Source organism: Rhopalosiphum padi, chromosome 2 (assembly GCF_020882245.1).
Source record: "Rhopalosiphum padi isolate XX-2018 chromosome 2, ASM2088224v1, whole genome shotgun sequence".
Classification (NCBI taxonomy): Eukaryota; Metazoa; Arthropoda; class Insecta; order Hemiptera; family Aphididae; genus Rhopalosiphum; species Rhopalosiphum padi.
The window spans coordinates 19,141,528-19,168,927 of NC_083598.1; the positions used below are offsets into that span (position 1 = coordinate 19,141,528).

Genomic DNA, 27,400 nt, shown 5'->3' on the forward strand with positions numbered 1-27,400 from the left:
AAAATATAATATTTTTATTGTTAAACTTTTTAAAGCTTAAAAATTGTTTTTACATTTTCGAATATCATGTCTGTAATGTTGGGTACTATTGATGAACATTCGATCACCGAGTCTTACAAATTTAGTAGTGCTTTTTATCCATCTAAAGTGGGTGGAAAACCAGCTTGGTTAGATTTGTTTAGTATTCCAGAAGCAAGTGAGCTTGAATGTGGACCTCTTTGTGAGACTCGGATATTGGATTTCTGAGTCCGTAAGCTCCCCCACCACGACAAGGTAGGTCCCGTCGAGGGAGAACTGATATATAAAATAAAAACTGGGAAAGTCAACCAGTGTAATTTATTTTTTTTTTTTATTAATATGCGGTATTTTGAATTATCTATTTATTGTAAAAAAACAAACCATGTATTATTTAATAACTAAAGCTATTATTAAATCAAGTCAATACCGATATACCTACGTATCGTAGACCGGTGCGAATAGGTTCATGGTATAATTAATTAATCTAAATATATTAGAAATATCATTGTGTATACACAAAAATAAAAAATAAATAATACTATGCATAGTAACAAAAAGTTTTAATTTGCAACGAAAATTATTTTTTGTAACAACGATTAATTATAATGATTATTTTTATTAAAATATAAAATTTTGGAAAAATTAGAATTCAAAATATTTAAGTTAATAAAAAAAATAATGACATATTGTAACTGTAATATATATTTTGATTCTTCTAAATAAAAAAAAAATAACATTGTATGAACAACATATAAGAACCTTGTAGGTACCTATTAGTTGTATTTCAATAGGATTTTTTACTTACAAATAAAATACTATCAATTATTATTTGTTATCAATACATAAATGTGAAAAAAAACTAAAATAAGTCAAAATAATAAGCCACATTTAAAATGTTTATAAAGAGCTAAAAAAAAAAACCAAAATATTTTGAATTAACTATTATAAAAATTAAACATTATTTGATGAAAATTCAAATTTCTATAACTATAAATTTTTGAATTTTTTTGATATAAAAACTAAAAATGTATTAAAAAACCTAACATCGTCGTAAAACTAATATACATTTTATACTATTCAACGCTCCATTTAAAATATAATGTATTGCTTTTTAAAAATATTAGATATTAACAGTTACTAGCAAGTAGCACTGATTGTAAGTCTGCCGAATTCAAATGTTTATGATAATATCTTTTGTTATTTCAGATTTAATAATGCAATTTATAGTTCTAGTTACTTTCAAACTAAAATTAATTTGAACTGTTTTAAAATTACGTTTTTAGAAAAGAAATATTTTATATGAACGATTCGACAATTTATTGTTATACTGAAGCACTAAAATAATTATTTATGTATTTATGTTTACAAGAGAATGATTAATTTATTATTATTAATCTAAACTATACTGACGATAAAAATTTAGTGTTTTATTCGTGACCTGACGATCATATAAACATTCAGCAACTATCTCCTGGACAACCAACAGAATGCAATAGGATTTTTTTAGCCAGTCTATTTTATTTTTCCTAAAATAAATAATACACAATTTGTACACTTTAATTTTAATAATATGATTGAAGGGTCTTAATGTGTAGAGAGTAAGAACTCTATTTTTTATTTTTATTGTTTTAATCTTCACTTGCATTTTGCTATTTAATATTCAAGTCGTATTATTTGTGATTTTTTATTATTATTTAATGATATAGTTATAGGTACAAAAATAATTTACTTCATGACTATGAATACATCCCTATATACATGATACATCCCTAACTATAAACCTTAGTACCTATACTAGTAGGTACCAGTACCTATCAATTTTATCTCAAAACTACGTGTTGTGCAATTAAAAAATATGTCATTTTATTATTGGCGATGACTGCTGACTGCCCGGCTGGTATAATAATAGGTAGGTTAATCGTCTGCAAACATATACAAATTTAGTTCATAAATTAGAGATCATTTACTAACATTTGCCTCACTGAATTTTTTCTCAAATAATTATTTCATGTTGAATTTTTTTTCTATTCAGCTACGGATCCTATTGGCAATCTTTACACTTTGTATAATGTATATATCTACTTATTTAGTCTTAATAAAATAACATAAAACTGTTACAAAAGTTATATTGTTATCAATTATCATGGATTAAACTGATTAAAGTCTACAGTTGGTATATTAATTGAATCAATTGCTTATATTAAGAGAACGTCAAATACTGTATATGTTAGGTTAATAAACAAAACCAAATATAACATAACGTATAATAAACCTACAACATAGCAAATTTACATTCAGCAAATACAATTTTTTGTTGTCACTTGTTAGATTTAATATTAAAGTAAAATAAATATGAAGTGCATTGACCTATTATCAAATTTAAAGGTAATAATACATTTTTTTTGTCATTCATATGTGTAATTGAATCTAAAAATTTGCTTAGCGATTATATAACAATGTAACAACAGAGATATTATCATGATATTTATGATACGTATGTAAGCCATTTGGGTGGGAAGAGTTTAAAATAAACAATTTTGGCACTGTTTCGTCGGGCAATGGGCGACTCTCGCTATAAAGTGTATACATTTTTATAAAATGACAATATTTAAGAGAAAAAAAACGTTTCATAGAGGTGTCTCTCAGTTATGCCGACCATCAGTGTGTAGTGTGTATCGTGGCCGTTTGAACGTTTTTTATAGTCGTAGTTTCTATAATTTCCCGTTCTTTACTTATTTTATTTTAATAAAAATTACATCTCATCACGTAATATTTATAATATATAAATATATACACATTTATGTCATGCACAAATTTACTTTGTATGTGTGTAGAATATTCGTTTCGTCGAAAACGGTGTAAACTCGGGTATGCTGTTATATTAACGGTCCATCGTGTTGAAATATAATTAGTTTTTGAGACGGTATAATATGATTTAATATAAAAACGCTGCAGTGTCCGGGATTGCCGAATAAAATAAAATAAAGGTCGTGTTTTACTTTACAACGGTTTATCGGCAATAGTGCGGCTGTAATAAGACTATAGGTATCTATTTATTGTTAATGTACTTTATTATAATAATAGAAATAATAACAGTGTTTCTGTGTTATTATTATTGTTAAATCTCACACTTGAAAACTGATGATCATTTTAAGTATAATAATATAACTGTAAGTACTAATCACACCAACATTCGTATACCAATAATACTACTTGTATTTATAGTATGTACCTATAGTTAGTAATTAAATCGGTTTACGGAGGCTTGATTTTTATTTTCACTTAAATAGCCATATGCACATATAATAAATTATAGTAATTATTTAGTGTATTTATAATTTATATGTTGTTATTGACATATTATATTAAAAGCGCAACTACGTCATTTCGGTTGCAACAGGGTTAATAGAATTTATCTAATCTTATCAGCTCGTATGCTAAGGATTTCCATGAAAAATAATATATTAAAACGGTAATTATTTTGTGTGAAGGTGGGCTTAAAATTAATTTTTTTCTTCTTTAAACCATTCAACATTATTTCTTAGCATTTATTTTAATTCTACAAAATAAGATAATTATTATTATTATTTTAAAATCTATTTTTTAACTTTAAAAATATGTGTTTTAGTTAATTAGATAATAAGATAGGTATAAATACTGACAAGGTCGGTAATTTTAAATCTGGAAAATTATCTTATATTTTTGAAGCATATTTACTCAATTTTAGTGTTTACACGTGTCATTAAAAAACGGTTATTTGTAGAAGTTATATGAATATAATATGAACTGGTTGTTGTTCTAACTACCACCAATTATGATTAAAGATTTATATAATATGCGTGTAAAAACTAAAGTGATTTCTAGAACACTGGAAAACAATAATTTTTTTATTGGATAATTAAAAAAATTATTATTTGCAGAGCATTGAATTAGAGTAAGAAAATTGTATTATTAATTATTTTTATCATATTTTATGTTATATGCTATGTTTATGTTCACATATAGTTCAATACAAGGTTACAATATATACATATTACCGACTGCCCACACAGTGGCGTGCCTACCTATCTGACTATAAATATTTTATAATTTCCAAAGGTTAGAACAGAAAAAAGTGATAAATTATAGTATTATAAAAGTCTACTACTATAATAATAATAACACTGATCATTCTCGATGTCTGTAGCTCATTACCATTATTATTACGTCATACTGACTCAGATGGCTGATAATATGTGTATAAGAATGCCTTCTACGAGCTACCTTTATTGATCGGTTTGAGGTCGCATGTAAAAACACACCGATATTGACTTTTATGTTTTGAAATTATGTCTTTCGAGTCTCGAAAAGTGTATATAGCGAGTATACACGTTATATGAGTGAAGGTATCTATAGTTCGAATTGTATAATGTAAAACATTACAGCAAGGCAAAAGTAATTTAATTGTTTTTTCAAATTTATAAGGTATATTTAAATATTTTTCTACTAAAGAATTTTTTAAACCTTGTATACATTTATAATAATATATTAAATAATGGCTAGTAATAGATATTTGTAGGTGCCAATATTGTAATCGCATAATTGTATATTTTTGTATTTTGATAAGCGCGCGTAGCATAAATTTAAATTTTTTTCGGTATTTATTTATGTAATATATATATAATATATTTATTATATTAAATTCAAAGTATTTGGAGATTTTGTACGTTCGTTATTACGACGAGAATGTGTAACCTCGTGTTATTAAAAAATACTTTTTATAATAACACGATTCTATCCGGATGACACTTCAAAAACAAGTATGCATTCCTACCCCTTGAGTAAACATATACTGGTTCCATTAATTTAGGGTTCTCTATTGAATCATCTTAACATCCATAGTGGTCTTACTTTTATCTCTTCAGTTAATCTAACCAGAGTACCAGACATTATATTAATATTATTTGTCGTTCACACGAGACATTTTATAATAAAAATAAAATCAAACCACATAATCCGGAACACAATTGAATTCAAAAAATAAACATTATAAAATAGTATGATTTATGAGTACCTATATTAAAAATAAAAATATACAGTCAACGTATAAAATTATTATTATATTAGGTATATTTATTTTAATTTAATTATTAAAATATTACTTTTAAAAAGAAATATTTAACGTTTTACCAAAATATAGTTATTATAGTTGTATAATACTCACAACTCGCACAATAAATAATAACAATTTATATTATACTGACGCGTTCATAAAATCTGAATTTATGCGTTAAACATCGTTGTGGATTTTTTGGTTATTGATCGATTAATTAATTTGCGAGTGATTAATATCGAATTAAAAAAATTAAGACACAACGGCTGTGGCGTGTTGAATAAAAGTCTACAGATTAACGTCTTGGTATCATAAATTGTTTATCCTGACGTGATAAGTCTGCTAGTCTGGCGCGGAAACAGCTGCCTCCCATTGACAAAGTCTTATAATATTATTTTTATTTTGTGTATATTATATATATTATATATATAGTAATAAATCTATAAAAAAAATGAGCTACTCGTATTTCTGTATTTCATAAATTGTGTTCTACGAATATTTTTTTTATTCTACCTTCTACGATAAGCGTTTTTAAAATTAACTTTAGAAAATAATAAATTAAATTATTTCGTAAAAACGTTATAAAAATAATTAAAAATACTCATAAATTGAAATCAATCGCCCCCTATCCCCCACGCATAAAATTGCGCCTGTTCAGCCGTAGTGTATATTCATATATATCTATATAAATATATTCGTGTACCGCATAACAATAATAATTATTATCATATGCTTTGTATACGCATATACGTATGATTGTTTATAGTGGGTATAGTGCATCATATAACGCGTATACCGGTGGTCTGGCCCAAGCATTGGATCCTGTTTTTAGGACTCGACATGTGTGTTCATGTGCGCGAATATCCGAGATATTGTACGCTATAAATACGAACCCCGAAGAAGCTTTCTCCGATCTCGCTTCGTGCCCCGGCAATCTGCCAAAAAAGATTGCCGCGACGACGGTTTTCCGAGATTGAAATGCCGATGCACAAAGCCGTGCTCCTGTGTTTTTGTTTTATAATATACTCATAATGATGCATAATTTACACGTTCGATCTTAACCCAAATGTCAAAATCCCGGAAAAATTGTGTACACCCGTACATATAAAATCATATATAAAAAAAAAACAAATAAATTATTACTATATATATGTATGTGCTTAGAGTTAGTATACATATTATACGTCCAACTCCTACACATTTTAACGCCTGCGTCTGTTTCGATGCGTGCATAACTAAATGTGTATATTATGTAGTATACTCGCCGGGTGTTTGCGAATTTCTAATATTAACGTTTTTGAAAACGTTTTCTAACTAAATTACTATTACATCTTAAGCTGCAGTCACGTTTATTTAAGTTTTAATTATTTTTTATGTGAATAATGGAAATTAAATTTGTTGTTTTTGTATTACTTAACGATTTGTGAGGCAAATGGCCAATTTATCGGGCTAATAATTTATGTAAGCATTTTAAAAGTAGAATTTTACATGTATTTGGCGTGCGGGTATGTTAAATTGTAATGTATACAAGGACAAACTTCATTGGTCAGACACTATAGAGACACCGTATTTATATATTTATAGCAAAATTGAAAACATTAAGTTATATTACGAATTATTATTATTGCGCATATTTATGTTTTCGTCATTTTGTCTTTTGAATAACTATAACATTTGTTTATTTTCTTGTCGTATAGTAGGTACCAAAGATAAATAGCCAATACAACAGTTAAACATTTATAATATAATAATTGTTTGAAAGGCTTAGGCTATAAGTAACAATAATATAGATTATAGGCCAAAGGCAATGCAGATTTCATGACTTCATGTAAAAACTATTTAAAATTGTAAACGATAAATCGTACATCATGCGAGCTATTTACACTTTAATGTCTATTTTATAAAACACAATTTTAAAAAACCGTAGTAGGTAGGCATTTATTTAATCAGTACTGAAAGGCGTGGTTCGAATATTTTTAAATGCATTTGGAATTTGAATACTTTTATCTAAAAATTTTTAAGCATTAAGATAATATGTTTATCAAATATTTGAGTATCTACAGTAGTGATAATATACACAAAAGAAACTGTTGTCATGGAAAATGTAAGCACAATAGTTATTTGATAATACACGATAACTATATATTAGCTTTGACACAAAACAAGACAATCTCTGGCAACGTTATATTATCGTGATGATTTTCCGATTGTTACTAATGATTACCGAGTAAAACCTGAAACAATATAATATTTTACAACTTTCATTAAATTCTCTTTGAAGTGTTTAAGTACGTTCCTAATAATTACCTACTTATTAAAAGTTAAAGCATATAATTATTTTAATGTTTTTGTATCGAAAACATATTTTTATTTATCAAGTTAAAGATGCATAAAATTGATAATTATATATTTATATATGGCATGGTTAATTGAATGTTTTATTTTTGGAATCTTATTAATTTCATGTAATTTTTATTCGTAAACTTAATACCTTTTCTGCATATTAACAAACAATAAAACGGCGAACAATATATTATGGTTTTATATTATGTCTTATATGTCATCAACAATTTAATTTGAGGCTTAAATTATGTAACGATTCGATTGCGTGTATGTTCCGTACATTTTCTTTTATTTTATGATTTATTGTGTCTTGTAAGCGCAACCGCATCCAAAGAGTAAAAATGTTTAATACTTTTTAAAACAATTAAATATTTTATTCACTGTAAAAAATATTTTTAAGTAAAAATTTAATTATATTTCAGTCTATAGGTACATGCTTTAGTTTCTAAAATTTAATTAAAACTAATAACATTAATACTTTCAGGAAAGCCACAGATTATTTCATTATTAAATTATACAAGTATTACGTGTGTTTTGGGAGTGGTTATATTATATATATCTTTTGGCTCTAATTTCTGCAGTACCGATCATTATTTTTTTTTTATTATAGTTATTATTGTAAAATTTTTTTACAGGAAAATGGAGAGCGATGATGATTACTATACCGTGTCGGAGTGTTTAAGCTCAAAAGTTTCTTCATATGGATCGTGTACACCTATCGCTTCTGATCAAGAAGAAGAAGTAAGCATTGTTTTATAAATATTTTGTATTATGAAACATTATACTTATAATTTTATATTTTTATAATATAAGAATTTAATGAAAATTCGTTTTTTCTAATGGGGATGGTCGCTAAGAAATACAGGGCTACAGGGAATCTTCTGTTACTTTTTTTTGTTTTGTTTTAGTAGTGCCCTACTGATATTTAATATTTTTTTATTGAGATAGGGACACGGGGTGACGGTACTTCCTTATCTTTATTGCAAATTAATTTTAATAAACACGTTAAATATTACCGTAAAATTATGTGTATACTAGCTATATATATATATGATAAAGTGGTTTAAATTATAAAATATCTTAAATAATAAAATATGTAAAAACATTAAAAACCATTTTATCAATACCGGATAGTTGGTTTTTCTTATTGTATAATCAAAAAATGTTTATATATTTAATTTAATTTAATGTTTTTTTTTTCATTTATTATAATTATAAAATGTTTCAGCACACCTAGTGCAGCTATTACAACTTTTTAGTTTTTACAATTTTGTTTGTTACAAATTTAAATGATTATAAATTTATTAATGACATAATTATTAATAGTGAGGGTGATATAATAATGTGTTAAAATATATGAATATAATAATAACAATAAGGTCTAGTATATTAATAATGATCTTCATTTTCTGATGATGAGTCTTCTGTGTCTGTTAAGAGAATGTCCTGGGGAAGTCGGGGCCGCAGACGTCTATTGGGTTTTTTTTCCTATATAGTAATGACGAGCACTGTCCAAGTTTTTTAGTTTGGCGTGGAAATTTTTTAATTGGGTTTTAATCCATGTATTTATCAGGGGTATTCCCGTGTCATTATGGATCTGACGATTTCTCATGAACCACGGTGCTCTGAGACCATATCCTTAAGAATTTATTTTGTAAGATTTGTATTTTATTTATTTTAGTTATATAGGCAGCAGCCCATTAATTTAATGTAATCGTAATGTTTTTAATTCGAGAACAGAATAAGTTCAAGAATTATTAAAAATACTTTGATATACAATGACAATAACACGTATTAACTAAATGATAATTATTATTATATTTTACATTAATATTTTTAAACAAATATGTTTTAATATTTTATTATTTACTGTAAATGCATACGATTTATATTTAAATGTAAACACTGACGTGACTATATTATATACATACATATAAAAAACATAGTTGTACCTAATTGACTTTCAAATGTTAAAAATTTAAAATACTTAGTATAATATAAACATTTATACTTATATATATTTACACGTATATAAATTAAATTCAACAAACCGTCAAAAAATACTATTTATGTTTTGTTATTAAATATGTTATACTCGTATAAATATTAATTATGTCTTTTGTTATACTAAATAATATTTAACATTTTTATAATATTATGTAAACTTTAATTAGAGTGCATCGACATTTAAAAATTAATATAATTTTTAGAGTAGAATTACTTACCAAATATCCCAAGCACGCAAAGATCATAAGGAGGTAATAACTGTATATTTTGATACAATTATAATGGTTTTATTTTATAAATGATTCTTAACTAATACTTAATTTTATATCAATATATGATAAAAAATAAATGTATAAACAATGTAATATTTTATGTTTCTATGAATACTTTGACTTTTGAGTTATGATTTTTTAGTACGATACGGATACCATCGTCCGAGAAGTGTTGCAGACACGAAAGTTAATGCTTTCGCCTGTTCGAGGATGTGTGGAAACTAGCGAATATATTTATAAAGATACGCCAATACTGCGAACTGAAAAACAACCTAAAGTAAGTACATAATTTATTTTTAAACTAGCATTCTGTAGTACATTTCAAAGCCTATATTTATTAGTTATTTTATTGCATTTGTGTGACGGATGCATCTAAGAAGAAGTCAAAGAATTAGTTATACTAGGGTTATAATAGTTATTTTATTGTTTTATTTTTTAATTACATCGTTAATATTTATGACTTTGATGGTGAGATTTTACAAGTGTACGTGTTGGTACAGTTCATTACATAAAAACTGCAATAGACCACAAACAGGCTGGTTCCAAATGAAATTATTATTTGTAATTGAAAAGTTTGAGGTATAATGTTGATTGTATAAAACTTGCAAATTTTTTTTAAATAAAAAGTAAAATGTATTACAATAAGCATGCATAAATTATGTTTAAACACATTTATTTATGTATACCAGTCTTTTAAAGTAAATCAAACTACACCAAAATATCAATAACACAAATTGTTTTTAATTTAAATCATTTCTATATAAAAGTGCATTTTATTACGTTAAAAATTAAAAACATTAAAAAATTTATGTAAATTATTATATATAACGAGCTATAATTTTAATAGTATTTAAACATTTTCTTAAAAATTGAATTATTTTAACTTTTATCTGTAGGTGTTTAGAGTTCTGTGTTAAAAAAGTCACGTTCTATGATAATTGTAATCAATATTCAACACAATATTTATGTTACAGTAAAATTTAACAATAAATTATTGAAAAAAGTAATACAAATAAATACAACAATATATGTTAACTATTTTAATTCACGATAAAATAACAGCGGTGCTAAATAGCTATGAATCCTATGATATTTCCTCATCTAACTACATATGACTTCACTCTATTACAAATAATATTAAAATTCAGGAAATTCAGAAATAAGTTTAAAAAAATAAAAATAGAAAAAATAATTTTTAATTTAAATAAAATATTAGCTACAACTCATTATTTTATCTGGGCAGTAACCAATATTATCATTGCGTACTGGGCATTTCCACTTTTCAGCCATTATAACATTTTGGGATTTTCACTTTACCGTCAACCGATTGGCAAAAGCCATCAATTGATTGTTGGACGAAGAAGTCATTTTCTAAAGATTCAACATGCATCGAAAATGAAACTTTCGGTGCAGGTGTAACAAAATACGTATTATACTTTTATTTTTATTGTGCAGAGCACGTGAAACAAGTTTTAATCATTTTCGGCACGACGTCAGAATGTTGTTATACTATCCGTTTCTCGAGGATTACGAGTAGGAGGCATAATGTCACATATATTAGCACAGATTCCTTGTAGTAATAGACAGTTAATAATATACACCTTCATAAGACCGTTATTTAAAAATTAGAGCTTAATGTGTTTTCATATTATTATCGTATTATAGTTAAATTTGGAAAATTCAAGGAAAACCTCCATTATGTTAAACGCTGTACCTATATCGATTGTTATTATAAAACTATAAAGCATATTATAGAAATATCATCAATTATTATCTTGCATTATCGTTCGTTTATAAGTTAGTGACACAAAATATAAACAGTTTTGTGTAATGTATCTAACTGTGAGGCGAAAGTGTAACCAATGAAATATTTAGCTAAATTATCTATAGGTATACATATTATGACACTTAATAATATACTATGCTATCTAAATAATTAAATGTTAAAATACATATATTTTTGTTACAAAAAATGAAATGTGAAAGTTGAGACTTAAATTAGTAATTACTCTGAACTATAGAAAAAAAAATATTAATATTAATTTAGTATCTGGTTGATTTTATTGTTGATTGTTTTTCAATCTTGTCAATTACACCCAAATAATACTATGTATGAGTTGGGACAGAAATGTTCGGTCTTATAAATTATTTCCTTTTCTATATAGGTATTATACGCGTCCACTTTATACATTAAATACGCATAAGTTCTGTTGCAGGTGTTGTAGTTCCGTATAAGTTCCATTTTAAGTTCCGTTAATTCCTGAAATCCTTTCTTGGTGTCATCATATCTGAAATGTTTATCTTGACAGGCGTCTGTTTCATCTTCGCTTCATCCATTAATCATGTAATAGTAAAGACCTAGGTACTGTAGTTTTATTAACTCTATAAATCTGTCGTCGAATAGGCTTGGCTTTTTAAAATTTGATTGGCTGCATATTATTTTTAACTTAAAAGTGGTGTAGACAAAACTATTCAATAATATTTTTTTAAATATTATAATTACCATTGCTGTTTTTATATTTTATAATATAGTTATATGTAATAAAAAAGTCTTGTATTTCAAAATATAAAATGTTTATAATAATTATCTATAGGTTATTAGTTTATACTCTATAATATATTATAGTATATATTTTTAGTTTTTGGACCATAACAATATACATATATATAACAAGCATCATTTCTTCTATATTTTAAGCTATCTTGTAGGTTTGTAAATTTTTAGTGCTGTAAATAGCTTTTTTCATTTTATTTATTTTTTATTGATAAATTAGCATTGTTATAATTATTACTCTATACTCAGTTTCAACATGAGTATATTTTAAATTTTATTATTTTATTTGGTTGCGTGCTATATTATACTACACAAGTTGGTTATTTTGGATAAGTTAGTAAGTTAGCATTATTTGTAATAAAAACATATAAAATATATGAAGACAATATTGTCAATTCAAACATTCTGATTTTTTATATGCATATTTATAAATTTAATATATCACACAAATAAATAATAATATTGCATATTATTTTATAATATAAAGTATTCATTAAGATTTACAAAAGAAAACGTCAAACAATAGTATAATTTTTCAAGTGTCAGTCAATGAGTAACATAAATGAGAAACAACGATCATGTATTCATAACAATAGGTACTCATAATAAATAAGGTACCTATACAAATAATATATTTTGAAATTTTATTTTATGGTAAATAAAAAATATAAATAATTATAGATGATAACATATCAAATTATTATAAAATAATAATCTACGGTTAAATTTTTTATTTGAATAAAAAATCTGAACAAAAATGCTCAATAATAGGTTAGGTAATAGGTACTAAGGTATAATCCTATAAGAGTAGGTATTGATACGAAAGAAGTTGATCAAGGAGTCATCCATTAGCGACACGCCGACACGTCTTTTAATAATTAATCAAAAATTGTATTATTATTAAATATACAAATTAAGCTAACTATTTTTCTATTATAATTTATTTATATTTGAAAAAAGTCAATGGTGAATCATACAATTATTATAAAATTAATTATTATCTTTTTGATCAAGATGATTTTTTTTTTTTAGTTAATTAGATTGATTTTTAGGTATGTTTGCGGAACATATTATACTGCATCATTTGGTTCATAGTGTAGATTCAATGAACGCTGTCGGTATTCTAACAAATATAAAAGGATGTTTAAGTATGATTTGTTGCGCAATACGTATAAGTGACCATCACAGCCATGTGACCCGAATAACCCATAGGCCACACTGCATATACTCCGTCAATTTAATATAACTGATAATTATTTATCAATAACTAATAATGGACAAATACGTATTTGTATAATATAAAATTAAATTATATATCTATAAGTAGGTACCTAAGTACAAAATTACTTAATTACAAAATATTAAAAGTGATTCAAGTTTATAACTTAAAACGTCCAATTAAGCATTTTCAAAACTATAGTGTATATAATGCGCATAATGCGCGTAATCTGTATATAATTATACCTTATAAATTTGATTATAATGAAGGAAGTCTCACGTAATATTTATTGGTCTAAATACGAGTACCCAAAATGTGTCCAAATATTGTATTTTATCCAATGTATTTTTTTTCCCAGTCCAAACAAATTCGATCCTTTACACCGTTCGCAATAGACGCATATAACTTTTAAAAATTAACTCAGACCAAATGAAAATACAACCACCCGTGTCTATATTATGCGGCCATAAGTCTACATTTTTGTTTAGTATAGAAAAACAATTTGTGAAAGTTTAATTTTTTTAACTTTCGACCGAAATATATTGATAACGAATTGAAATGAAAACGATACGTAATGCATTAATACTTTTTACACGTAATTTATTATTAATAGCGTATGAAGTACTTATGCAGCTATGTAAACATTATAGTAATTATATAATATAAATATTGTCAAAAATTTAACTCTAAGCTATACCTATATAAATAAGTATTAATTTATTCCTTGTTTGCATTGGGGTTATATCATATATTATTCTGGTATCGTAAAAGCAAGTCAGTCGTTCGGCATAGGTCCACAATTAAAAAAAATTTCAAATCGTATACAGAGTTCGGTGCCACTGCAGGTACGATTCGAGCGGATAACCCTATTATGCATGCGGTGTAGTTTGTAATAACATTTTTCAATATCGATTTATTAATTTTTATTATGGTCGAAAAAAACCTTTTCCGATGTAGTTACATTGTGATCACAGTGTCGTCCGCGGATGAGCCACACGGCAGCGACGAAACAATAATATTATTATTATTATTATACGACAATCGCGCGAGACGACGAGAGAGCGACACACCGACAACAACCGGCAGCGGTTGTGGCGGCGGCGGCGAAGTGGTCGCGTCGTGCGCCGGTAAACGGATGGGCGGGTGGGTGCGGCGACGTGACTCTGTGGTCATCTCGAGCGCGTGCAGTCAGTCCGAACCCGGTGGACCGATCGGTTGTGTCGCGCGCGTGTCCCCTCCGCTCGCGTTAGGTTGCCGTCAGGTGCCGCACGCCACGACGACGTTCCCCCCGAGCAACGCGACGACGATATATCATCGTGCGCGTGTACAACGGACGCGGTGTGTTTCGTCAGCCAGTCCGGGCCCGTTGACCGCGAGCGGGTGAAAAATATCGCAGCCGGCACGGGATGGACCGCGACACCCGGCCGCCGGCCACCACCGTCAGCACAATAGCCGTCCGGAGCGGCGCCACCAGGATCGTCATAGCCCTGTTACAGGTACGCCACACTTCGTTACGACCGTTTGCGACGACACATAAACACGTCCTCCGTCGGACACCCTCGTCGTCGTCGACTCGCATGTTTTTAATCATCATTACCGATCACCCCGCACGACCCACCCGCCGTGTCCCCGTCCGCGCGAGAGCCCTTCGAACAGCCGATTATTCTTTATATACAAGAATACGTAATACTGTTGTTTATAATATGTTGTCGTGTTTGTCGAGTCCGCGCGGAGCTCGCTATCATTTTTTGACAAGCACCCCCCCGGCGAAAAAAAAAGACCCAAGACCTACCGTGAAGTTCGTGACCCGGGCTTACACAATATACTTACATTATACGAGTGTTGTATGAAATAAAAGTTCGAATCGGCACGCGATTGGTCGTCACGCCGTATCGGAAAAACGATTGTAGGCGGCAAGCGTCGACTAACGTGTTTGTTACTTAATTAATTTACTTAGTATTTTATACGAATAATTGCAACGATAACACGTGTGTACAGTTAACGTCTATAAGTTTAATCGCGTTTATTCTTAGAAATTTTTTTTTAAACGCTATCAAATAATTAGCTTCTAAATTGTTTACGCTGACATAAAGGTACTATTAATTGATTACGACAATTAACGAATTTTGCAGTATACGCGTGCTATAAAAAATAGTTAAATCGTACCGTCGAGTTTTGTATATACTATCAGGGAGCATTATCTTAAAATATACCTATATTGTTATGTATGCCGTGTTCCTACTTCCTATATTATAATGGCGATGTTTGTGCATACAATTTGAGTGTGGATATAAGAAAACTATGAGATATTGAGATAATTTCAAACGAACTCTAAAACAATTATTCTCGGACGTTCAGCAATTATTTTCGCCTTAAAAAATAACTAATAAGCGAGTATTATTTTCTAACGATTAAATCGTACGAAACTGTAGCACGTTCTATAAAAATCACAGACCGTTATTATCGAAGTTATACACGATAAAATAGTGTTTTCCGAAGAAATTGCATTTTCAAACGAACACTAAAACAATTATTCTCGGACATTTATCAATTATTTTGGTCGTAAATAAAGAATAATAAATACGAAAGCGAGTAATTTCAATTTTGCGACAGTTCTATCGTACGCAACTTTAGCATGTTCTACAGAAAATCGACTGTTAAAGATGTGATATACGAGAAAATTGTGTTTTCTGATGATATTGTATTTTCATAAATTATATGCACATGTCAATAATATAAATGAGTTGTTTACTCGCAGTGCACAATCGGACCGCGGAAGACATTTGGAACTGTTCTACGTATATAGGTCATAACTCATAATAGAGTATAAATGCACCATGATGTCGGCAGCCCGGCCAAGTAAAAATCCCTCTATCATTGTGTGTGTGGGGAGGAGGGGGGTATGTTAGAGTTCCGCAGCCTACACCCGCGCGTAGATCGTTACATTATAGCATACATACATGTCCAGGAGAGTATATAACCCGTTTTCAGTACATTTTTCATATTTTACGACTATTTCGCGTGAAATATTACTCAGTTCACGCCATTAATTTCGACCACGGTAAATAATATGATACATACTATGGTAAATCATTAATCGTTATAGTACTAGCTGTTATATTATGACTATTGAACTGTGTAATACCTATGTAGCATTTTTGCTTACTGTACCTTTGCGATTGGTGTATACCTTGACCGACAGTTGTAGGTTTGAACACCGTACGCTTTCCCGCTCCCGTCAAATATTGTTTAACGTCCAAAGGGTTAGAACGTGCGCGTATTGTCTTCTCGCTCAACACGCGTGTATTAGACAAATTCTTAGAAGAATGTTGTCCCGGCGCTGTGATTCCTATTTTGGGCATGGCGGAAATGAAAGTCAGTGAAATATCATTAGTCGCCGTCGTCTACTGTAGTCTCTGCGTATACACACATATATATATATACGAGTATATAGGTATTGCAGGTCATACAAAAACGTCGCCGTGGTCGAATCAAACATTTTTTTTTATCATATTATACGAGTAGTCTTGAAAAATAGATTTCTCGCGGATACATAGCGGATAAGATTCATCTTCGTCCGTCTCTTTTTGTAAATTATCAACGATCGGCGATATTTATGTGTGTGACTATACTGTCGCTATATATCACTATATGTAACTCGAGAGTGAGACATATTATTCTATAGTCCGAGTTTGCAGCGTTTTGCATATCACCTAATTTGTTGGCATGAGATGTTCCGTATTTTTAGAATATATCTCAGCTTGCAGCAGCAGGAGTTCGCCTTATGTCCGACTTCAACCGCGAATAATATAAACGCTGCAATAAAAAGAAAAATGTAAAAATAGAAGGAATCCAACGTACACCAGACCGCACATCGAAACAATGTTTTTTTTCTATTGTAAAAGTATTTCGATTTCATATTTAAGATATATCCCTATTAAGTGCTTTCGAATATCAAGTGTATGTGTAATTATTATTGTACATCTAGGTGTATATAATGTTATATTAAATGTGTTATGTGTAGGTAATATAAAACACGGATATTCGATTTTAACGTGTACTTTGCTTTGGCTTATAAATGGTGTTGAGTTTCATTAAATTATTTAATAAAAAAAACCTCAAATTAGTACTACGTATACTTAATATTAATAATACATTCCATTTATGAAATTTTGATTAAAAACATTCATTATAAGTTACAAGAATTTTTAGAAATATTCAGTTAATATTAAGAAAATTGTGTAAGAACAATCATATTAACACATTGTATATAGTGTATACATCATGCTAAATTATTGTAATGACAAAAAAAAATATTTTGTTCGGTATAATGAAATATTTCATATTGCCATACCGCCCATACCTACGTAATAAAATGTAGCGTAGAAGACAGACAGACATATATGTATATATATATATATATATACGATATACATCATCAATGACCCAGAAAATTGAAAAAAATTACGTCTAACATACGCTATGCTGTTGAGTGAAATTAATATGAACTTGACATAATACTTCGTGAATAACTATAAATATTATTTATATATAATCAAAACATATGAATTTAATTTTATAGTATTTGACTATTTGAATTTAAATCGTAATAATTTATATTATTATTGAAACATTTTTTTTCTTAATAAATTATTTTATTATATATTATCTTTATTTAATTATACTATTTTTTTGTGCACATTTAATATTATTTACATTCTAAACGTTTTGTAGAATATTTTCTGTCCATTAAAGTATATAACAGAGCGTTGAAAAAGTAAAAATGTAATGAAACTTTATCAATAATAATAATCTATAGAAAAAAGTATTCAATAAGCATTATGTTATATCTACCTCTTCCAATAAAGGTATTATTGATATTTCTATTTATTTTAAATAAGGTCATATTCCGAATTTTCTAAACACTACATGTCATAGACCCCATTAAGCCTACATACTTGTAACAAAAAACAATAGACTATTACGGATAATATGAATTCTCCGATTGTGCGTTGCTAACAAATGACGTATGTCGTGTGTGCGATTTTTGATCATATAATTTGTCGAGGTCATATGTACATACATTACTCGACAATTTTTCTACATGTGTTATAGTGTATATTTTAAATTGTTATTATCATTACTGCTGCACATAAATATATAGTACATATTATGGAAATTCACGTGGTAATTTAATGGTCGTTTTTTAAATAGAATATAACGTATAGATAGGTTTGACTCAAAATCAATAGCAACAGCTGCAAATGCAGCACACGGAAAAATGTCTCGGCTTTTTAGGTCTCACTGTTAAAAAACATATATAAGTATCCAAAAGTTTTGTATTATATTGATATTTAACAGGTCGGAAAATATATGTATCTATTGTACCTACAACCTATTATTTAATTTAATTTTATTATTTGTTTATAAATGTTACACGTACCTACGAGTATATATTTTGATATTATGTGTAAAATATTCAATATTCAATTCTAAGAATGTCGTTTAAATATTTTGGTATACATAATATAATTATAGTAATGTTGAAAAAAAATAAAGATTCACAATTTTATTTAAATAAAGTACTATTATTTAATGAATTAAATGTCTCAATATATAAACAATGAGTTTGCATCTATAGTAAAAAAAAAAAAATGGTTTGTTTATCTTAACCACTTCCGTTTAATATAAATTTAGTATGCAAGATGTAGTTTTGATTGTATTTTAAAAACATATGACTACATAATATGTCATTTAAAAGTGTAAACTATAAAATTTATTATTCTTCTTTAAATTATAGTCTGTGACCGCAAGTAGGTGTTTAACGTATATGGGATAAGTCACTGTTATATTGCCATCGAGGGGCAATACCTACATATTTTTACAATATTTTTCTCATTGTTATTACTTTTATTACTTTTATTATCATTCAAATATTGTTTGATTTATGGATAAAATAATATTTAAATTATTATGCATAATAACAACTTCAATTATGTTTATGTATAAGTTATTTATTGAGAATATTATTTTTAATTACCTATTTGAGAATAACTCAATATTCATAAATAATATCGATAGGTACTCTTCATTAGAAACCATATAGTCATTACGGTCTTTTTTTTTTAAATATATCGTATTTGTCTACATAATAACTATCCTAATTATATCCTAAAATATTTTTGTTTGAATTTACCGGTTGTGAATTTTTAATTTATGAGAAATTAATAAGAAAATATATTTATACATAATAATAAAATATAAATACTATTATATTACTATTAGTTTATATACATAATATACTATATTTAACTTAAATATGTTATACATTTGTCATACAACTCGTGTTCTATTTTGTAATTGTACTGTCGGTTTTCTTCGTGTACCTAATCTATAAACGAAACTTAGGATTTTTATGGCATATATGTTATACTTTATATAATATATGTGTATACGAATGTAGGTAACAATATCCAATAAAGGGATTACATTTGACTCGTTTGAAGCTTGTATTATAAACCATATTTATTTACACGATCGATGAATTATTATGACAACAGGCTGTACCAATGAAATGTAGAACACGAAGTTTTGTTTCGTCTTAGTTGTATAGTAAAAATTATAACTTCTATGCTGCTAGCAGGTCACTGTCCACCATCAAAAGGACACTAAGGTCTATAATAAGTATACAAAATGTAACCACATGATGGTAATACCACAGTACTGGCACACTAATATATTGACTGTATTGGATGTAAAAATAAAAAAAAAATCGTCCGTATGGAAATCGATGAAAAGATATTTTAACTGGATGTCTCTAATGTGTACGTCGAGTGTTTAAAAACCGGTTGAAACGGTATCTGTACAAAACAATCGTCTGCGTGCAACATCTCGGCGAGAAAATTGGCCAATCGTTCAAGTGTATCAAAATTCAAAGGGTATACCAGATACCTATAACATCCCATTTATATATTATATTATTTTAATTTATATTGTATGTCGAGGTAGTATATTAGATTTCAAGTATCAATTTGTTGGCAATTGGTTTTATATTCATCACTGTCAAAGTAATGTGAAACATATCTATTTAGAAAACATAACACATGTGCAATATTGATGTACCTAATTTAAAATAATGATCATCACTTGTACCACATTTGACCATTAGAATGAAAACCATTTGGGTAAAATATAATTTATATATACATGTTAATATTAATAACAAATATATGTTTTACTCTATGATGCAGAGGCGATAGTCAAGAAGAAAGCCTTGTGAAACGCAAAAAAAAATGCAATATGACCCAAGAGTAATGGCTGAAGAAATATTGATACCTACCTTAACGATAATATAATATATGTGCAGAAATTATTTTATTTTCATTTATTCTACTATGACAGGATCATAATATTAATTGGATTATGATAATATATCGAATCTTGAAAAAATAGAAAAATATTTCTAAAATTTCAATACGTATAAATGTATATAGGTAATATTAAATATAGCATATTGTATAACTAAAAGATTTTTATCTGTTATCTGTAAAATATTATACGACTTGTAATATACGTTGATCTCCCAAATGCTGTTTTAGAACAACAATGACAGCGTTTTTCAATTTTCAATGATTTCAGCTCACATTATATTTAAAAAATGACATAATGTAACGTGATAATTTATTGTTTTCCATTAAGGAACTACAAGAGTTTTTAGTCGGCATTAAAGTTAATATTATTTTTTAAGTTCATTTTTACACACTATATAAACCACATTCTAAATATTAATCCGCACCAATGGATTTAGCCAGCTAAATATTTGAAAAGTGAACAGCATATGTTCGTTTAGACATACAATACTATATTAACCTACGTAAAATGTCAATATAATATTTAAAGAAATAAAAAATAAAATCTAAAATCACGTGGGCAAATGATTTCAATTTTAAACACTATATTATTTACTAGGTGTCTACTGATTATTCATTTAAATTTTTATAGTAGTAAAAATCGAAATGCGATATCTTATCGCAATCGAAAAGTATCGTACACATGTTATTACATATGAGTATACAAAACTCACCATATATATTATAATAACCAGACTCTGCATATTATCGTTCAGTTGTCACGTGTTTTAATTTTCTAATGTTTATAATATGTAAGTACTATATAATGTACATTCGTAGTGTGCTCTCGTTACTTATTAAACAGTTATTGTTACTATTCAAAATTCATAATACATTATTAGATGTAACAAATAAATTATTTTTTTAAATTTAAATTTAATAATTTTGCACTATTTGTAATATAGTACAAATAGGTGTGTAATAGCAGTTCAGTTTAATGAAATTATATATACTCATGCGAAGCTATTAAAATAACTACGTGCACTTAAGTTTGAAAATTTTCCGGATTAACAAAAACCATATAAATGTTTGTGAATCACGTAGGTATTAAGATCTTTTATTATCACGGATAAAAAATATTAAACAGACAGGAGAAAGATTTATGGAAAAATAATGTCGTATTCACAACAGCCGTCTAAATAGCTAACTTGCGGCTAGCGTCTTATTTATAAAACCGTTATTTATTTATTATTATTATGAGTATCAATTTTTTTGGTATACATTTATAAAAATTTATCAAATTACATAAATTGTATTAATAAATAATTTCGGCTCTTGCCGCTCTTGGTATAATTATATTTATCCATGTTGGCCACCCCTAATATATACGAGTATATATTATTATAATTATAAAAATGTGACCGTTGTATATATCATATATATATATTAAACTTGGTATGGAATTATAGGTACATGAATTCATTTTTGCATGATAATATTATATGTATGTTTATTGAATATCATATAGATTTAAAACATAATACGTATAGGTTGTTGGTATACTATATTACTATATAGTTGGGCTTAATATGGTCCTATAATTTATTTAAATTTCAATATAATAATACCACCGATTTCGTGATTGCGATATGATATACTTGGATGTTGAAACAGTTAGTCCGCTGATCACTTTCAGAAACACGTGCGATAATATTTGACTTGTTTATTTAAAAATGCTGTGGTGGCTAACAATAATTGTATTTCGATGAGTTATTATTTACGAACCTCGAGAAGAAAAGCGCGTGCGTAACTGCAGGTACAACTTACTCGCGGGATGACCAAATCGAGAACCGTGACCCGGAGTCACGTAATATTATCTGCAATGGCTGGTGTATACCTATACATACCGTTTTCATCGAACGAATAGTAATAATAATTATTAACTCACCAAACATCGACACCGGATGCTTCGTTACACTACCAACGATATAACATGGGTACTGCACGAATAGAGCTAATATGAGCTCTTCGCGTGATGTATACATAGAGAATTAAAAGAAGTATATGGTAAGACTCGAGACTTCTACACCGTAAGACTTCTTTTCATCGTTGTCGTATACGTGCGAATATTGAAGTTAGGTTATAACAGGTATGGGTTAGGTTTATGTATATGCGTGTATTGTATATATTGTGCGAACGCAGTGGTTTTATATTTTCCGTAAAATCTGTACGTCTCGAAAATTGTTTTTACTTCCACATAATATATTATATTCTTAACAATGTATTTATCACTTATATTAAATGTTTTAGTAAATCTGTACTATAATAATTAAAATAACATACCAATGTTTATTATGTTTTTTTTACGAAACCATCCAATTTTAAATTACATTATGCTTGTGGTTTTATGACGTTTATTTATAAACATATTCAAAGATGTTATATGTGAATAGTTTTTATATACTTTAATAGATAGTTAAAGGATAGGTATCGGTGGTGACATTAATTTTCGTACAACAGCAGCATTAAGTTTCAGATCCATTTCATATTATATGTAGGTATATGCACCTACTTAAAATTGTTAATACTATTAAACTAAACGAACGAGAATGTTATATATTAAGTAATGTTATATATTTTTAGGCATTGAAAAATAAAATTTAAATAACTAATAAACAAGAATTAAATAAAAATAATCATGCCCCAAGTGATTAAAAAAAACATTTATTATTATAGCAGGTACCTACCTACATATTATTTAAATAATTCATTTAGTAAATCTACTGTTATAATTTTAAGTATTGCACTTTTTATTGATTTTTTTACTAACTGTTTCAAATCCAAGTAACTTTGATTCAAAAATATTCTATATTTACCTAAAACTAAAATTAATTAACAAAATATTTTTTTAACTTTAAATTGTATTGTGATAACAGTTTATTTACAAATTATTAGTAAATTATAATACGATATAGATTTGATAAATATTTATTAATAAATTATATAGTGTTCAACGAGCTCATTAAATTATTATAAAATAGTGCAATTACTCATTAATTCTGTTATTTACAAGTGAATAAAAACTAATAAATTATTCTTTCATTTGAAACAGGATATATAAAATGTAAAAAAATGTAGGAGTACCGATTGTCGTAGGATGCCAAAATAGACCACAGACTGCTATATCCTATACATGTGTATGTGAACTCGATTAATGAATCCGTTACATTTTGATTCACAAAATAACTACAACTCATGTTTCAATAAAGTCGGAATAATTTATTAATATTCAAAGTGAAATATAAAATAAGTTGAAAATGCTACATATAGGCGACAGTTGACATACTATATGATTAATTTAATGTAATATTTGATTAAAAATAATTCACCTAACGTTTCTATATAGACTCTATAATAGTCATGTATATTTATGTCATTACACGGAAAAGAAGATATTTGTATTCTCACATTTTAAAATTGTGTACCTAAATATATTTACCATTTTAGAAGATTGTTGATTTAAAGTATTGAAATCTATCATCAAATAATATATAAAAATATATGTAATATTGCATAATTATAAAATGTTTATTATGTATTTTAAATTTAAGATCATTTTTAAAACCTGAAAAATTATAATTTGTTAAATATATTTTATGATTTTTATCTTAAAATACAATAGTAATTAATTTTTTAAAATAACTATGTATTTCAAAGAAAATTCCCAACATATTTTTTAGTAAGAGTTTAAATATTAATTGTCGATTTTGTGAATTCTTAGTTTTTATCTTTATAAAATTTATTATGTAGTGTATTAATATGGTATAATAAGGTAATTTTAGAAAGTGAAAACTGGGTGACAAAAAAATTATATATTTATGCAAAACGCGTAGGTGTATAAGCTATAAAATATATTTCATATATTATAAGAATAAAACTCACGCAGACTTCATTATGACATATGGTCGATTGTTTAGTTTTTAATAATTCTTCTAAAGCTTGTATAATACATACATATTGCCTGAAAAATGCATTTTTATTTGATTTTTTTATTCGAGCGTGATTGCAGGCTTCCGATAATAATTATATCCTTAAATGGAAATTAAAGTTATATATTTATTTATTCATTATTTAGGTCCACGTTTCAAGTCATTGTAGTCCACTTATAATAATAATAATAATAATGACCACGCGCTGTCGGTACTTGTATAACCGAGATAATGTGCTCCTAGATCATGGTATATTTATGCGCGCATAAATTAAAAAAAAAGCACACATATAATATTATAATAAGATAATATATGTATTGGAGTATGCATAATATATTATAAGACGTATGCAATTGAAGTTAATTCAGAATATTTTATTAGTTGTGCGACAGTCTACTGTGGTCGAAGCGCGCCTTCTAGGTACATATTTATTATAGACTGTAACGACAAATTACATTTTTCTATGTGAATGTATTATTAATTATTAGACACTATAAAACATATTATTATAATTATTATTGACGTTGATAAATCATAAACGTATTAATGTACGCAGTATATATATATATATATATGACAATTTTAAATTCTAGGCGGAGTGATAAATAATGTAATAGCACTATACACATTATAATATATATTATAGTACCCCCAACCCTTTTTATAGTTGAAAAATTTCAATCCTTAACTTCGAAGATGGTTTCTAGTAGAAAATTAAAATAAATATGGTTGGTATTCTGAGGGTCAAAATGTATTGGGAAATTAAAAAAATAAGTGCTAAAACGAAAATATATGTATACCTACGGTTTTTTTTATTTTGTAATTAAAAAATATTTATTTTATAGACTCAGTGTATTTTTCAAAGTATACTGACTGTTTTTAAGATATTTTTAAAATTTTGACATTTTAATTTTTAATTTTTTTATACTTGATAAAAAATGTTATGCACTGTGGAAAAGCTTGAAAATTTAACATAAGGTGTAAATTCAAAAATATAAAAATATACCAATAATACATATAATACACAATTATTTTATACACATTTTATATTCGAATTTTTACAAAAATGAATATTATAACGGTTGTAATTATTTTTTTAAGATAAAAAATAAAATTTCGTAGAAACTTGAAACTTTTTATCAATCATCATTACATATATTATTATTTACTGTACACAAAAAAAAAATTGATCTTATTCACTCTGTTTAGCGTTTTTACGGTACCTATTATATACTGGATTATATATTATATATATACTGGAATAGACTTATAAAAGTTATAATAACAGCTAGTAATACGAGTATATTATATGAAATAATAATATAATACTATTATATAAGATTTATTTTTGTCGTTTAACCTATCGTATTATTATTACTACAAATATAAAAATGAATAAATTATCAATAGAAGTAGAAATAATAATTATATAATAAAATATCCTGATAATAATTATTATACCAACTCAGAATTTTGTTATTTTCCGTATTAATCGTATATAATAATCTTTTATCGTTGATTATCAACCAAATTTAACATATACAAATATACTAATACAATAGTCTATAGGCTCAGTTAAGAAGAACACTGGACACCAACTATACAACAGAGCGACTTCCGGGTTTATTTTTTACGACGTAATTTCTAAAAAATGATCAAATTTTTCGATTCTTTGTTATGAGACTGCATGTATTCTGTATAGTAAATAACATCCTATATAAATATATATTATATAACAAAAATAATCTGATAAACTCAAAATGTGTAATAATATACAAATCTAAAACATACATAATAATATAACAGCCTTGATTTATCGTCGTGTAAAAAATGTTCCAGCGAACGGAATGTACCGAAGTACACAATATGTGTTTAAACAGTACATAGTTCGTATTTATATATTGTACTACATTGTTTTCAAAATGAAATATTCTGTTTAATTATATTATCATATTGTATTACATAATTATGTTCCTTATAAATTCAAAGTAAAACAACAAATAAATATAGTATGTAGTAAATCGTGAGCCATTCAGAAGTAATCGGACACGGTTTCTTATTTAATTTATTGGTACCTATATACATGCATGTATATATATATATATATTATAATTTAAAACACGCGCGCGTACCTATATAATACGTATAATACGCGTTGGATAATAACATTCGGGCATAACTAATGGGACACCATTCATATTATTTGTACAAAGCATCTCTCGCTTTCTTTTCGTCATCTACTCTTTTTTTCTTTTCTTTTTTACTATTATTAAAAAAAAATTGATTTTTTGTTTTTAAAATTTTTTCACCGAATTACAATAACGTTTAATAATAATACATATTTAGTATTATGTCATTTCAGTGTTCGTAAAGTAATAGATATACATGCACGTGGTAATGCGAATTACAAATTTCGCTAGATAAATACATTTACCTAAATAAGCGCCCGAGCGGGCCTCACGGTAAAATCATAGATGTCGGGCGTTAAAATCCCTCCGGGGAATATGATACACGCGTAATAATAATATGCGCTGATAACGAATCTGTGTAAAAAAAT

The 27,400-nt window shown here is 27.1% G+C and overlaps 1 protein-coding gene across 1 annotated transcript in view; it reads left to right on the plus strand.

Moving 5' to 3' along the window:
- Positions 1-3,170: 3,170 nt before the first annotated feature.
- The window catches only part of LOC132921876 (titin), a 55,874-nt gene continuing 31,644 nt past the window's right edge, over positions 3,171-27,400 (plus strand). Inside the window, 3 exon segments of the mRNA XM_060985116.1 lie at positions 3,171-3,188; positions 8,089-8,194; positions 9,875-10,009. Coding sequence (XP_060841099.1) covers positions 8,093-8,194; positions 9,875-10,009 — 237 coding nt within the window. The 5' untranslated portion in view covers positions 3,171-3,188; positions 8,089-8,092.